This window comes from Anabas testudineus, chromosome 15 (genome assembly GCF_900324465.2).
Source record: "Anabas testudineus chromosome 15, fAnaTes1.2, whole genome shotgun sequence".
Classification (NCBI taxonomy): Eukaryota; Metazoa; Chordata; class Actinopteri; order Anabantiformes; family Anabantidae; genus Anabas; species Anabas testudineus.
This window is the reverse complement of record NC_046624.1, coordinates 4198146-4214501: the sequence shown is the minus strand read 5'-3', so window position 1 is coordinate 4214501 and position 16356 is coordinate 4198146. Positions and strand designations below refer to the sequence as shown.

Genomic DNA, 16356 nt, shown 5'->3' with positions numbered 1-16356 from the left:
TAAAGCACAAACTGCTGTCCGCTTCCTGCCAAACGAGCTGGAAAGTAGAAATACTGGACTTTAATTTGTCAAGTGGTCAGAAACGCATTTCCAAGTAATAATGCTACCATGTGGCTGCCAAATGGAAACATGAAAGTTTTATGTCAGCACAGTTTCAAAAGTAACTCTTACGTTCCAGCTTCATTTCAGCTCTGCATCGACCTTTGTCACTGTAGGAAGATCGCAGGTGTTACTTTAAACATTAGCAGTGGTTCTGTTCTCCTCGTGCATCCTAGTAAATCATCACAATGTGACAGTGTGACCGTGTGTACCGTGCCAGAATCCTAAACCTGAAGCAGAACTACAGGCCAACAGTTTGTCATACAAGCTGTCCATGAAGAAAGTACTGTTTTCACTGAGTTGTGGCTACTAACCAAGAGCTTATGAAGAGTAACTGTATGAAAACAGATCATTTTCATTGCTGCAGCAGCTTTCTACACACACTGAGTGATTCACACATCCCAAAACAATGCAGACATTTCATGAATCCACGCACTCCCAATCAGAAATGCAGAGTCCAAGAAACCAAGTGATGAGATCTAATAAGAAGTTTTGCCCACCCCTTTCTGTCTTCGCTTCCTCTTTGATCTCTCCAACTCGCTCTCTCTCTATTCCTTTCTTCACCTATGCCTCAAACTATTCACCAAATCCCCTGCTCCCTCCCTACACCTCCCTCTCCACTGCAGCTCGGCTTTGCTCTCCCACCCCGAGAGTCTCGGGTCTGTTATTTAAGTCAAGGATGGCATTAGCATGACGATCACAGCCTTCTATCGCAGGTCTTGTCTGCCGAGGCTGGGGCTGGGGGGGCTTTGTTATTAGCGAAACATGCGGGGAGTCAAGTCGAAGCGGGGGGAGTCAGGGGGAGCTGAACGCATATAGGCGCAGTATAACATGACCTGTGAGAAATCAAAGATGATTTGTGATTACATGAGACAAGGCATACATATGTCCTCATTACAGAAAAGCAAAATCCGTCATCCTATATGTGGTAGGCTTAATCTACACACGGATAGAAGCCCGGCCTCTTCAAGACAGACAAAGTCATTTTGTGTCGGTGTCAGGAGACAGGCCTACAAAGAGACTAAAAAATCACATGTACAGCTCCTACATGATTGTATGAAACCCTCAGTGAAATCAGATCTGACCGCCTGTGTGAATCCTTGTTATTCCACGTCTGATCACTCCCCACTGCACATGCTCCTATTTATGAACCTATTTATTACCACAGGAAATTAAAACACAGTTAATTGTATCATAAACACACATCTGTGTTACTAAAACCAGATTAATTTTTAATGAAACAGATGCCATCCAGGTCCAATTTCTCCCTTGGCCAACCACTGAGTTCAACATAGTGCGGGCTGCAGTCTCACAGCGACGCGGTGAAGCATCCCTTTGCTTTAATGACTCTGTGGTGAGCAGAAAGCAGCAGCACTTCCTTTAAAAACACACATATTGATTCAGATTGACTCGTGGTAATTAAAGTCATCATAGCCTAAAACTCATTGTCTATATTATGGCAGACGTCCATGACTCACCGTTCGCGGACACCCTGGAGTACTCGTGTTCCGCCCGAACCTTCACATCAGACAGGGAGGGAGAGATGGGGTGTGACATTTTACATGGCTTTCAGTCAGACAAATAATCTGATGTGGTCGGAGGGGTGGGGTGGGGTGACGCGACAGAGCCATGTGGCCTTGGAAAAGAAAAAGAAAATCCAGCTGCATATTAAATGTGCTCAGGCGTTTCATGGCCTGTCAAACCTGAGTGTGATTTGTGACGCATGGAAGACACACTGTCTCATTTCCTGGGTGATGTGTGCACATGTGGTTGTGCATGTATGTGTAAAACGACTGGGTATCACACACACACACACACACACACACACACACACACACACACACACACACACACACAAACACACAAACGCACAGCAGCAGTCAAGCCTGCTATCATTTGAATTCCTCCCCTGTGGTGGCTCCGTAAGACATCTCAATCTCCACCGCGCTGTCAGAGGAAATAAACAGTGCGATGAGAACTGAGAAGAAGGAACAGGCCGGTTCTTTCATTCCCACTCATTGGCATGGAAGATAAATGCACACGCGCTGCGGACACAAACAGACACGAAGCCAAAGATGCTCTCATCAGTTGCATGGTGAAAAAATACATTTATTGGAATCTGTGTCAATGTAGAAAAAAGTGAAAACTGGCTTTAGGTTTTGTCACAGTACCACAGGTGAAAACTCCAGTAGCCGCCTGGTGAGCCGAAACAAAGGGAGCAAGCTTGTTGAGGGCAGTAAATCTGCTATTGACAAAAGAGAAGGTGGCCTATGATACCAAACACATCGTCTCACTGACACTCAAAAGCTTAGGCTGCTCCTAAGACACACCACCAGCAAATACACATGTTGTACAGCAATTAACCTAGACCACATGTTCTCTGAGTTTAATAAGGGGGTAGCAGGAGAGGTTGACTTCAAATGTTTTGTTGTGATACTGTTACAAATCCCATTCCAATAACTATAAAGCCAGGGCCAATGACTGGCCACATCCAAGGCAGCTCACAGGAGCTTCTCTTGTACGATCAATCGTGGGCCAGTGTTTTATAACTCATAAGTTGAGCCCATAATGTTCCATTTTGTCCCAGACGCTGGAAATAACTCCATTGGCCCTGTGCAAAGTTATGAGGTTCATGCATCATCTCTGATGTCTACCACGGCCTCCTTTCACTACTCAAAGCCTGGCGTTCCAAAAAAAAGGGACTATCATAATGTTTCTCTTCTCTTTTCTGCAAAAGTCACTTTTTAAATTTAAACATTTCTGTCTGAACAAATATTTCTATAATAAACATACTGAATGTGGCAGATTCTATTGTGGCAGGTCAAACATTATTATGGGTAGTGCATTTCTATTTCTGATATGACAGGATAAGTCTCACAACACGTGGCGAGTCTGCATACTTTATGAAGTCAACTAAAAATGCAACAGTAAAAGGCATTTGAAAACAACAAAGGACATTTCTAAACTCAGATACTGAGTATTAACATTGAGAGGTCTGTTTTTTCCCCATACAACTTTCCTTACATATAGACTTATTTTATTCTTTAAATATCTTAAATCTCATGTAAAATAATTCGTCAGAAACCGATATATACACAGACAAGAGTGCACGACATGGATAAAGAGATGGCGTGTGCATGCTAGAGCAGGGTCGCTGTGAGATTATATTCGCTGCTTGGGTGAACACTTTTTAAAGTTCAGCTTTTTTCTGATGAAATGTATGACCGGTTTTGTCAGTATCATACTGAAAATCATCATTCAGAAAACAAACACGCGTGTCCAAATCAATACACAGCCTCTTTTGCCTTTTCTTCTGAGTGGCAATTCTTCAAAGAGAATGTGACCTTCACGGTAACAACAAAACAATCCATACTTCAACCTCAGCCTCTCCTGACACAAGTTATCTACCAAAGCAGAACCAGGAGCATTAGATTTTTGGACCGGATTCTAGGATAAGGCTGGTTAAATGGAGATTACCGGTGGGGAATAATATAGTATTTGCTGGGACCTGGTTTTTATTCAAGAGTCTGACACGAATGATGCATGGCGAGCCGCAGCAGTCGAGGTTGAGGCAATGTATGGTCATAAATGGTCATAAAATATAGCACATAGTGACATACAACAAGGCATGCGCGCTTTGGAGCATTTATGAAACAAATGAAATATTTAAAAAAAGATTCAGTTGCACTAACTTAAATAATTTAACTAAAATTGCTGGTTTAGTTGTCTAAAACATGGATGCCAAGAGTTCTTCAAAGTACTGGAGATTCACTGTCATCGTAGGCTATTTGATGGGTTCAGATTCAAAGTGTAAAAAAATCTTGCAGCGTGTTTGTCTTTGAGCACTAACACACATATTCATACATACAACCATTCATTTTCTTGTATATATATATGTATATATATATATATATATATATATGTATGAAGCGGTCTGTAGTAATATGGAAATACCTTCAATTACATCTGATGGTATGATGACACACATTTCACAAATCTTCTTGGTGGAAGAGATCCTGTTCTAGTTATGGATGCTCTGCAGGGAGCATTTACATGAGATCAGGTTTCTGTACAGTAAAACAGCACACGGGAAATCATGACAACATCAAAATAAAAATATCCCACGCTGATTGTGATGTTGAAAATGCTATTCAATCATTTTTTTTTTATTCTAGAAAGGGAGGTGAGGGGTTTATTTTGGCGGGATGAGGCAAGAGTGCTGCCTGTCTCCTGTTTTTCCTTCCCACACTACACAGTAGTTTCATTCTTCCAGGGTCCAGTGCGTATATTCCCTGTGCTGTCTGAGGTGTACAGGAGTCCTTCGTGCAGGCCCCCCTTTAGAATCCCATTCTGATTGGGCGGATTCTGGGGGTAGGATTGTCTGCGCGGGGCGTGCATCTCCAGATGGTGATGTGCCGCCACTGGGTCCTCCTCAGCCACTTTGCCACAGCCACACAGGAAAATCCCCGTCTCTGCTGCCTCTGCCGGGCACAGAGAAGGGAAAAGGTCTGCCTTGGCACAGCAGATATGCCGGTGGCAGGGGTTATGGCATGCCAGGGCCTCGTGTGTGGTGGCTGCAGCAGCGTGGCATGTGTGATGCCCATCATGGTGGCCTTCGTGGGCCAGATGTGGACAGATGTGGGCGTGACGCTCGTGTGTGCTGTGGGGGCTGTCAGTGTGTGAGCTGTGCACACTCCCTCCATCCACGCTGGAGGGGATGTGATAAGCGTACTCCCTCTCACTTCCTGCTCCGCAAGCACTGGCGCCAGCCCTGCGGCTTACGTGACGTCCTTTAGTCCTGGTTGCACTTTTTAAGCACGGGTGCAACTGGATCCCTGGGCGGTAACCCTCTGGGTCAGCATGTAGCAGCACATGAGTAGCCGCAGGTTCCTCTTCCATGAGCTGCTGGCTATGCAGAGCAGCACAGCACGGCGTCACCGGTGCCAAGCATGTCACATGATTTTGAGAAGATGGAAGGGCAGCGTGTTTACAGTGACCTAAACTGCTGTGATTGCAGCTCATCACTGCTTTACCCTGACACGGTGAGTCATGGTGGCAATGGCTGTGACCATGGCCATGCCCGGGAGTATCTCCATTCACGTTGACCTTGGGCCGTGCCTGAGCAGACCCATGGGCACCGGAGCAAGCATTAGTGCGCCGCCCGGGACAACAGGAACACCAGCAATGCCAGACATCATCACGTTTTGCACAGTGATGGATGAGGATGAAGAGGCCAAGGGTGACGGAGAAGGCACCGTAAAGGCAGCTGAAGATCATGTCCAGGAAGTGGCCTTGTGACACAGCCAGCGCCCCAAAAGTCCATGTTGCCAGAAACAGGAAAAGGGTAAAGGCTGCTGTTCTTAACTGAGCCTTGAAGGAGTGCTCATTAGCCAGCAGCGCTGGGTTGATGGGAACGCCAGGGCAGCCAGCGGGGCAGTGGCTCCCGCTTTGTGGGGCTGCCAGGGCTCCGGGCTCGGCTCCCTGGTGGCAGTGGGTTGGCACGTCGACAGCAGCTAGCCTCTGTTGCTCCTCTGTCAGCTGCTTGAGCTCGTACTTCTTTTCAGGGTGCCGCCGCAGCTGGATGAAGGTACAGAGGAAGTAGATGCACGTCACCAGGATGATGAAGGCCACAGGGCCAAAAAAGGCTCCCAGGCTGGGCTCCCAAGCCATCCAGCAGCTGCAACACACAGAAATACCAGTTTATTTTTAGTGCAAGCACATCAATACAACCATCTAAGTTATTGCTGTTTGCTTAAAAGACTAATTCAAATAAACACACAATTAGAACGATACCATCGATAATGGTAGGATTGCATGTGAAGGTTTATTAGGAGAAATAATTAACAACTAATGAGGAAAACACTGTTGTGCATTGTAGAAAATGGTGGAAAACATTACCACAGTGTTGTAATTTAACCTTGAAAACAGAAGTAAATCTTACTTACTATGGAGCTTGCTCCCCACTGCCATAGTTGTCTATGTTGACGGCTGCAGTGACCCCGCAGATGATAAGGGGCACTCCACCACTGACTAAATAAAATCTGCGAGGCAGACAGACAGGGACAAACAGAGGCAGAGAGAATAATAAGTGTAAGGATGGAGAAGCATTTACAAATCCTATCTCTTACATTTGGATTACAAGAGCACGCTATCAGTGAAGTAGTAGTAGAAATAATATCAGAAACACAAGAGAGATAATAACCAATAGATCCAAACAGACACAGCGATAGATGAGATTAGTGAATGAAGCTCATCGCTGTCTCCAAAATAACTCAGCACATACTTGTTTGTCAGATCCTTTCCACAAATACAGTCATTGCGTGCAATCTGAACACCAGTGTGTAAACTCAAGTTTTTGTGCTCTCACACTCCACGGGTGCGATCACGCCAACAGCATGTTTTCTTTTGCAGCAAAGTGTAATATTGACTATGAAAACAAAATTTGTCTGTTTCCAGCCGACGTAAGTGCGATTAACCTGTCACCACGCGTTGCTGCAATTTATAACAGCTGCTGTTCACAACAGCCCAGGAGACAAGAAGAGGAAGAAGATTTAAATTCAGGTTCACTTATGAAGCATTAGATGTCTCTGCCTTCTTACTTGAGCTGGTAAAACCTTGCACTTTGACACTGTATCCTCAAGCTAATTTGAATGATTCTTTTTTTTCCTCAATCAATACAGACTGCAGATTTCTTAAAAGAGGGACCAAGCAACAACTATGCGAGCTGGCGTTGTCTGAATAGCAATGATGTCTGCTTTCCTGGCAAAACATACCGAAGAGTGCATTTAAACAACATGAGGGTCTGCATTGACAGTATCTATGAGTCATATAATCCAATGCAGTAACACTGGTTTAACCAATAGATTTACAAGTACTGTTGTTATGATTTTGGAAAGTCATAATATTTACATAGATACATCACTTTATTTGCTGTGATTATCAGTCAATAAAAATACATTCATCTAAGTCTTCCACGAGGAACATTTATCTAACTCTATACAAGGTGTAGTTGTAGTGCGTTCTGGTCAAAGCCCCTTTCCTATAATAAGTAACGGGCCTTTAAGGCATTCATATGCAAATGATTTTACCTATGCTCTGGGAATTATTTTGCCTTTTTTTAATCTTTCAGGTATGTATAAAAAGTATGCATGCAGATACAGTTAGTTATTAATGACAATTACGTTACAGAATATATGTTAGGAGCTTTAAAAATTCAATACGGAATAAAACTAATCCCCAACACCTCTCTCTCTCACTGCACTGTCCTTGTCCTCTCCCTGCACTGTCATCCACTTTCCTATATAACACTCTGCTATTTCCTGCTCCTTCCTGTTCAATCTCCACCTCTGTCACCGCTCTAACCTTTCCACCACTCCATCTTCCTCTGTCTTCATCCTCAGTTTCCTCCCTTCTATCCTTTCTCCCTCTCTCCCTCTCTCTCTCTCTCTCTCTGTCTCTCTATCCCAATCTGTCCTCAGTCACAAAGTCCAAAAAATTCAATTACAATCAAGATGTTTGTCTGGGCTGGCTGGTGAGGGGTAGTTTAGTGGATGGAGGGGAGACAGCAGCACCAGTCTGTCACTGTCTCTGAGTGGAACGGTTTCCTGTTTCAAATGACAGTCACACACCCCTCTACCAGATAAGTATAAGTGAGACTAGTGAATGTTAAAGCAATGTGTGCTTTATGACCCTCATTCCCCTTAATCCCCTCTACAGTACGTGGACCTGCTCATGTTTCCTGCAGGCTAATACACAAGAATATATAAGTAGCATACATGTAAGGAGGGTATAGTGGTCCTGATGCCCTGTTTTGTGTAAAAATGGGCTCCTTTTGTTAGAATTCTTGCCAATACACTGACTCTGGGAAGATACACACACATACAGGTCTTGCACACTTTGCACACACCCTCCATTCTATTAAGGAAGGCCTTCAGACTCAGAGAAAATGGCTGTGTATGCAGAGTTGTGCTTTAAGCAAGTTTAGGAGCAACAATCATCTGATATAAATAGACCCTGAAGGGCCTTTTAGCCAACAGCTACACAGTGACTCCCATCTTTGTTCTTAGGCTTTTGCACTGTCCCTGGTTTGTGACTATGCACTGTCCTCTTTCTGGAACTGGTCCAGGATATATACAGCATACTGTAGCTGGGGACAATTGACGGTCATATAGTTCCAGCACAGGCCAAGGCTTAAGTGGATGTAGCTGCAGTAGGGAAGAGCAATATATAACTCAAAGTGCTGAAAAATTCTGAAAAAAAGTACACTCATAGTATCATCTGAAATTTTTAGCATGTGAGTTTGCCTGTTTTGAATTATTAAGACTGGAATGTTCAGAGACATCTCAGAGGCTTTTGGTGACATTTAAAAGATGTAGATTTTACACTTGAAGGGGGATCTTCTGTCAAAGTGAAGTGTTGCTTTAAAAGAATGATTTGCAGCCATCACACCAGACAACTGTCAGTTAATAGCATGAGCAGAGGTGTTTAATGTGTGCTGTCCAACGCAGAGTAGCAGATTTCTGACAAAGGTCAGAGTGATGGTCTGCTGGATAGGCCATCAGATGCTGTCAGGAGTGGAAGGACAGGAAACGAGGTAGATGAAGAGGAATAGGTTGGTTGTTGGGGATGGGGTTGAAGTTAGGGGGGAGAGCTCAGAGGAAAAATTGATTTGTCTCCAGCTGCTAAGTCTCATTGCATGAGCCTGTCTGACGGGGAGCATTACAGTCAATCACCGTGGATCAACTCGACTGCTGTGCCACACGATCTCTCAGCCTGCCCCCAGACAAATTATCTCATTCACAAGCAGTGCATGATGGGAGAGCCTCAAGAACATTCCATATTAAACCCTCGCCCGTATGACACGGTGTCTGAGGATTTTCTTTGCGAGGGAAGTGCTGCTTATAGGTTGAGGGGATCCTTATCTGATGGGGTACTTATCCTCAGTGACTTTCAAGTACTCTTCAGGAATACATCACCAGACATATTCCGGTTTTAATAATGTATGTATGCATGATATTGATCGTTCATAGATTTTTATTAATAACATTTCTAATGGCATGGGTTGTAAATGTGCTACATGTGTCACAATGATCCCCTGAGACACTCCATAGAAAGCGAGTCTAAAAGCATGTGAGCATGTGCTGAAGGGTTCAAATCCAGTGCAACTCGGTGTTTAAATAATTTTCATTTGTGGGGTCACCCACTGTCTCTCTTTCTAAATACTTCATAAAGTTCAAGAAAAGGCAAAACTGAAACAGCGTTTGATATTTTCCAAAAGCTTTAAGAAAATGACACTTTGAAACGGAATACGAGGTTAAATGACAAACAGGCATTTGTGAAGGCGCGCCCTCTATTTGTCTGCCACATCTCTGCTCTCAAACCTTCCCCTAACAGGATTTCTCGTTCAAGCTTCTGGAGTTCAGCTCTGCACCAGCAGCTGCAATGTGCAGAAGAGCTCACGCAGCACCTTCTCGCCGCAGAGGAAGAACACCGCATGTGTGTAAAAGCTGATCCTCTTAAACATGCCAAATGTTGTGAGTAAGCAAATAAATAAATAAATAACATGGAATGGAGTATGAGTGGAAAAAAGCAAAAATTCAATCTGATGTGTGTGTCTAATTGAATAGGAATTAAATAGTCCAAAAGGCCAAATGCATGTCGAGTTGTGATAAGGCTCCTGGCAGTTTCCTGGGCGGTTAAAGTAATTAGTTATAGCACTGAGGTGATGCCACTGTACCAGGTTCTTCTTCGTCCTTCATCCTGCTTCTTACATTCACCTGTCCTCCATTTCTTCTTACTTTACAGAGTAGTGGGAAGCCACAAGCAGAATAAGAGTTCAAACATTTACTAAATAGTCAGTTCAGTTATTCAAGACAGGCTGCTCTAACAAATACCCTCAAAAATGGCTGAGGGTAGGGTTAACCATATAAATGTGGTTATTACACTACTTTTTTCATACAGTTGTTAGAAATGAACACAATACAACAGGCAGCATGTGTCCAAGTGTCTGCAGAGCTGGCCCATGGGTGCTGGTGTGTGAAGCTGTATTCACAAACACCAGTTTGTAACAGCCTTTATGGAAATCTAAGAAATATATTAAACAAAAATATTGAAATCAACATAAAAAAACACATAAAAGTTAATGTAATCTGTTGACACCTATGTACCCACGAACACTATTTGCTGCTTCCCTAACAACAAGTCCTAACTCATCATGGACAGAGTCAAAGTCACCCTGAATGAGAGAAATAAAAAGGCATTCAGGTCAGGTGATGGGGAGGCAGTGAAGCCAGTCCAGACACTGCTGTCCCTTTGAGTCCCTCTTATGTCTAGTCAAACTCTCAGTTGACCCTCTCTACAGTTTGCCTACCAGCCTCAAACTGGAGTGAATGATGCCATCATCCTCCTGCTCCACTGCACTTACACCCAGCTGGACAAGCCTGGGGGCACAGTGAGGATTATGTTTTTGGATTTCTTGAGTTGATTCTACACCATTCAGCCTGCTCTGCTTGGTGAAAAAACTAAAACACATGCACATTGACACCCCCATAATTTCTTGGATTAGGGCCTACATCATGTCTGTCCCCCTGCAGAGTTGTGTGTCTGACACTGTGGTCTTCAGCACAGGTACTCCCCCCTCTGTTCTGTCCCCCTTCCTGTTCACCCCTTATATCTCAGACAAATCAGAGTCCTGCCATCTTGGGACATCTCCAGCCTTAACATCAATAAAACAAAAGAACTAGTGGGTGACTTCAGAAAAGTCATGTTACCCCTCTCTCTATACAGGTGAGGAGGAGATGGAGGTTGTGTCACAGTACAAATACCTGGAAGACTATTTGGACGATAAACTGCCGTACAAAAAAGCCAAGAGCTGACTGTATTTTGTGAGGAGAATGAGGACTTTCAGCATCTGCACTATGCTGCAGGGATTCTACCAGTATGTGGTAAAGCTAGTGTCATCTTGTGTACTGTGGTCTGCAGTACACTAACAATCTGGACAAATTAATCAGGAGGGCTTATTAATAATTGGAAAAGGAGCTTCTCTCAATCCTGGACACCCCCCCAATTATAATTATTAAGTTTTGTGTTATGTATTGTATGTAAATTGTGGTTCATTGGGATTAATGGCCTACCATTGTTGTTGAGCAATTATGTTGAGATTAAACAAGCTATTAGTATAGATAACTTCTGTAGAAACCAAAATCAATCGATCAATCAACCAATCAATCAATCAAAAAAACCAACCAAACAAACAAACAGTAGGATGACCGCATGATCAGTCTCAATCAGTAAAGACAGAAGACAGGAAGGGTTGTAGTCTGTGCTACTGATGAGTGACATGAATGGTGATTCTTAATTTAGTTACCAGATAAAAATGTTTGAGATCTGAGACAGATGCTCGTCAATAGCAAATTCCTTTGAGTTATTGTTGCTAAGCAGCCGTTTGCACCTTGAATGTCACCTCTAACAGGAGATTCTGAGTTAAATACGCCTCACTTCAGATATCTGACTGATTAAAAGAAATTCACTCGACTCCACTAATCTCTGGCATTTATCTAATTTTCACATTAAGTGAATCATTACCATTCAAAACCTAAACATCATCTCTTGTGGCGAACAGTGACTCAGGTTAAAATTGCAATTTCTCAACGTGAGCAAACATGAGAGAAATCCACAAGGAGAGCCAAAGATATAAATAGGAAAACTTGACAGCCATGTCACCACACAGTAAACAAAGGCAGGAACCAGAACAAAATGCAAACTAGCTGTGAATGTCTCAGATAAACAAAGCAATAACTCATCTGTGTAAAGCTATTGTTGCCAACTAAATGAAACATGCCAGCAAATAACTGCAGAAAAAAAAAAGCTAGCATAGGTAACAGATACACAGTTGAGTACACACACCTATGCTCTGGGACAAGGTAAGTACTATAACCTAACATTTAATAAAATACAAGTGTATCTGAAAGTAAGTTAGTATAGTAAGTTAGTATTAAGTAAGTATTACTAACTGAAAAAGTAACGTTGTAATGTAAAAGTTTGCGCAAATGCACCTGATGGACTCTCCGACCATGAGAAACAAGAGTCTCTGGCCTAATGAAACAAAGATTAAACTTTTTGGCTTGAATGTCAAGTGTCACGTCTGGAGGAACCCAGGTGTCAGCACCTGGCCAATACAAAAAACTGAAATGGAATTGAATACCATCGCTACAGTGAAGCATGGTGGTGGCAGCATCATGTTGTGGGGATGTTTTTCAGTAGCTGGGAGTGCTCTGGACCTCAGACTGAGGTGGTGGTTTATTAATTTTTTTCCCCACTTTGATATTATGGGGTATTTTTTGTTTTGTTTTTGTATTTTATTTTGTTTTGATTATCATGACAACTTTTTGGGATAGACTGAATATTTAAACCCAGTAAGCAGCAATGACAGTGGAAGAAGAATCAAATATACTGCTCACACACATACACAAAAACACATGCACACAGACTGTTACATACTTTTCTGGCTTAATGCAGTCAGTGGTGGGGAGGGTTGCAAGGACATTTTTGCTTACCTCAACAGGGGCTGTTTAAGGGGCGGAGGCGGGTCACCATCTTGGCTCTGCGAAGGCTTCTTGGTCACCTGTTTATAAATGTTCCTTGCTGTGACTCCGAGCCACAGCATGGTCGACAGAGACGAGTAGTGTAGCACGACCCCAACCTGAGACGGGGTCACAGAGACAAGTTATACATTTGACTTGTTATGAACTTTTCCACATCTAGTACAGTACGTCTCTCTAAAAATGTCAGACTTAATTATATTCGTGTAACTGAAACAAAAAAAAAAGGCTCAGGAAGAGCTGCCACTCCTCTATCAAATACATCAATGTCACTCCAAGGGTGTCTCCGCAGACATTTTCCTTCAAGACCTGCTTTGTCTTATCCTTCTAAAAAGACAATAGTACGAGAATGGAAAGACAGGTTCAAAAAGTGCTATTGAATCATCAAGGTTGTCTAGGATGAGAGCATTATGTTGAGGTTATACTGTTGGATACTGAGCAGCTCCTTATCAGTTGAGTTAGAGGACACGGGGTGTGCACTGTGAATAACAAATCTGAATATAAATGATAGTCACGTTGACAACTATCAGCGCGTGATTGTTTTCCAAATTGCACTGTATACATATCTCCATTCCTCCATGTTTTAATATTCATGAATTATGTTTGAATGAGGGAACTGGTCTAACTTTGTTTAAAGGCTTTGCCAGCTTAGGAAAGAAATAAGGCAAGTGGTGAGAGAAAATTAAAATGCACAGAGCCTTTCCTCTGTCCAGTCAGGCTATTCATGATGTTCTGGCAACCTGAGATACCCAATCAAACGGTTTCTCCCGAGCCTGATTGGCCTAGGGACCGAAGCTAGTGTACCAGAGTCCAGATGCTAATTGGATGTGTCCTTGAGCTGGTTATAGAGCGGAGAGCGAATGGTCAATCAGTGCTGTGGAATCCACACGCTTCAGAGCTTCATTAGTGCCAGGTCCAGACAGAAAATGTAACAGAAATGTGTTTGTAATATGGAAATAAGGAGAGAGTAGGGATTCTCATATTAACAGTAAGGTAAAGGTAGGGGTTTACATGGTGATTGATTAATGCTCTACAATACATCCAGCATGACAATACGGCCATGCTGATCCTATGGAAAATACAGATCACATAAGACATTAAGTCATCAAACATATACAGCACTAATAAGTAATTAACACATCCATTCTCCACCAACTTGGTGACTCTAAATGCCCATAGGTGTTAATGTTTGTCTGTCTCTATGTGTCGTCCCTGTGATAGACTGACGACCTGTCCAGGGTGTACACCGCCTCTCACCCGGTGACAGCTTTGGTTGGCTCCAGCAGCCCTGCGACCCTCGAGAGGAAAAGCAGTCACGATAATGGATAGATACCGGCACCCACTAGCCTGAATGAAAACTGCTTTCCCAGCACAAAAACCAAAAAGCTTTGAAGCTCCTGGGTTTACAGTTAAATGCTTTACATACAGCTTTTTGTATAATGGTTGTGCTTAATTATATAAGTCCTCGGGTGCACTTTAAAGTGGCATGAAATCATTAAAGAGCCATTTAGCATTGCATTTAATAGTTATATAAGTAATACATATATAATCAAATATAATCATGATCTATGTTTGTCTATTATGTCTTTTACTGATTAATTAATCATTTGCTTGCAACAAAGTCATACATACATAGTTTGAACATCACCCATAATAAGTCCTTGGAGAAAAAAGACTGACCACCTGTAATTCTTGACTTTGATAGATCACAAGGTGGTCTGCTGATTGACAATGTGTGTATTCAATTAAAAGGTTTCACAGTCCCTACTATTCCACTGGTATTCCTGAGAAAAATGTATTTATAAGACCTCTGTTAGTAGAGAATACATGTATTATACATATATCATTTCATGTCAGTAAGTGGATCAGTGAGCAGCACAAGAGCTGGAAACAGACTCAGAAAAACTGATCAATGGGTCCCCATTAAAACGCCACAGCTTCTGTCACCTCAAACTGACTCTGTCGTCACTCGGGATGAGTGTTGATATATAAAGGAACTAAACTGCACATCCATAAAAACACAGTGTGAATTTGATCCACGACATTGTGCCAGCTAAACGGTAATGCTATTACAAAAACAAAATGAAGAACAACAGGCAGATGGTCTCACAGCATAGAGTCAAATTATTAGTCATTGTTAGCAAGTTAGCTTTGGAGTGTTTTGTACCACTTGAGTAAAATGTACCAGATGTGACATTTAATGTTAAATGTGAACATACTGACGAGTCACCACACAAAGCTTGCTGTGGACCACGTGTGTAACACTAGATTGAATCAGTCACTGTTAGTAGTGACTGATTTAAGGCAAGTCGTTTCATATCTACACATGAGGTGGCACTTTTTGGAGGCACATGCAGTCTTTCAGGGCTGAAAAATACTCCCACATTCTGTTTAAGCTGACTTTAAGTAGGGTTAGTGCAATAACAGTACCCCCACAGGTTAACACACCTCAGTATGACCTATACTTTTATGTTATTGTTACACAACATCTACAGCAGCTTTCTCTTTTAACTCAATTCCCCCAAATTGATATTTTGAGTCAGAACTTGCTTCTTGGGGACGGGTGAGCGTGCACTGTCCTCAGCAATTAGTGTATTCATACTTCCACCCTCTCAGGCATTTTTTGCACTTCTAGTGCACGTGCAGTTGGTTTGCCTGTAGTCTGCACGGTCTCAAACTTGGGCTACACATTAATGTCAGCATGCAGCATGAACATACATTTTCAGCTTTCACAGTGTTTCTCAATAAACCCTATTCTGCAGTGTGCTATTTTTCCAATTCAACTAGTTCTAACAACCTGTTAGATACAATGTTTGCATGTGCACAATTAGAAATATGAGTTGTTCTGTGACATTTTAATCAGAAGAAACGGAGAGAGAAAAAGACTCAAACCACATAAAACATAAATGTTAAGTGACAATATGCAGCAGTTCAAAATTAAATAAAACCTTACTTTATCTTGTCTGCTAATTAAACTGACACCTATGTGTATGTACAGTAGAAAACTAAAATGACATGCCATTTCCTGCAGTCCCTTTGCAGCATCACACTGTTATACTAGTTTATTTAGAATGGCAGCTTAAGTCAAGTGTAGCACTTTCCATGACACTGATGGCGCTGTCAGATGCTTTGTTTTTTTGCATATGTTAACAGCGCTACATTCAAAAGTCCTTCTAAGCTGTCTTCTATGGGTGTATTCATTATATTAGCTCCCTACTGTCTTTGATGCATAAGTAACCAGTGTACCAGAATCCTATTACATGTGGAGAAATGAACTCAGGAACACTCAAATTGGACCCAGTGGAAGTAGAAAGCAAATCACAGTATCTACTGTAATATCTAGAGCCTTATTTTATTCTTGTGACGTTTGCCGTCATAACTAATTTCACAGTAGAGCACTAATGAGGAAATCCTCTGTATAGTATCTTTAAACTGACAGTTGTGTGTAACTTCAATTCTAGGTCATGTTTAGAAGTTCTTTGCCAAATTGATAGTCAGTCACTGAACAATTAACTAAAATGAAACAGAAAAACTAAGATAGACTGTACACTGTTCTGCTGTGCAACGCTGGCGAGTGGAAGATGTTGTATGACACCTGGGATGTTGCTCAAATCAGTGTTGGAAGAAAAGATAGAAACAGAGATTAGAGATGACTTTG

General features: G+C 42.3%; 1 protein-coding gene across 1 annotated transcript in view; it reads right to left on the bottom strand.

Moving 5' to 3' along the window:
* Positions 1-2227: 2227 nt before the first annotated feature.
* LOC113159810 (adhesion G protein-coupled receptor A3) overlaps positions 2228-16356 on the bottom strand; it is a 168792-nt gene continuing 154663 nt past the window's right edge. Inside the window, exons 17-19 of the mRNA XM_026356735.1 lie at positions 12654-12799; positions 6045-6140; positions 2228-5776 (exon numbers count right to left, since the gene is read on the bottom strand). Coding sequence (XP_026212520.1) covers positions 4348-5776; positions 6045-6140; positions 12654-12799 — 1671 coding nt within the window. The 3' untranslated portion in view covers positions 2228-4347. The remainder of the gene's footprint in view (positions 5777-6044; positions 6141-12653; positions 12800-16356) is intronic.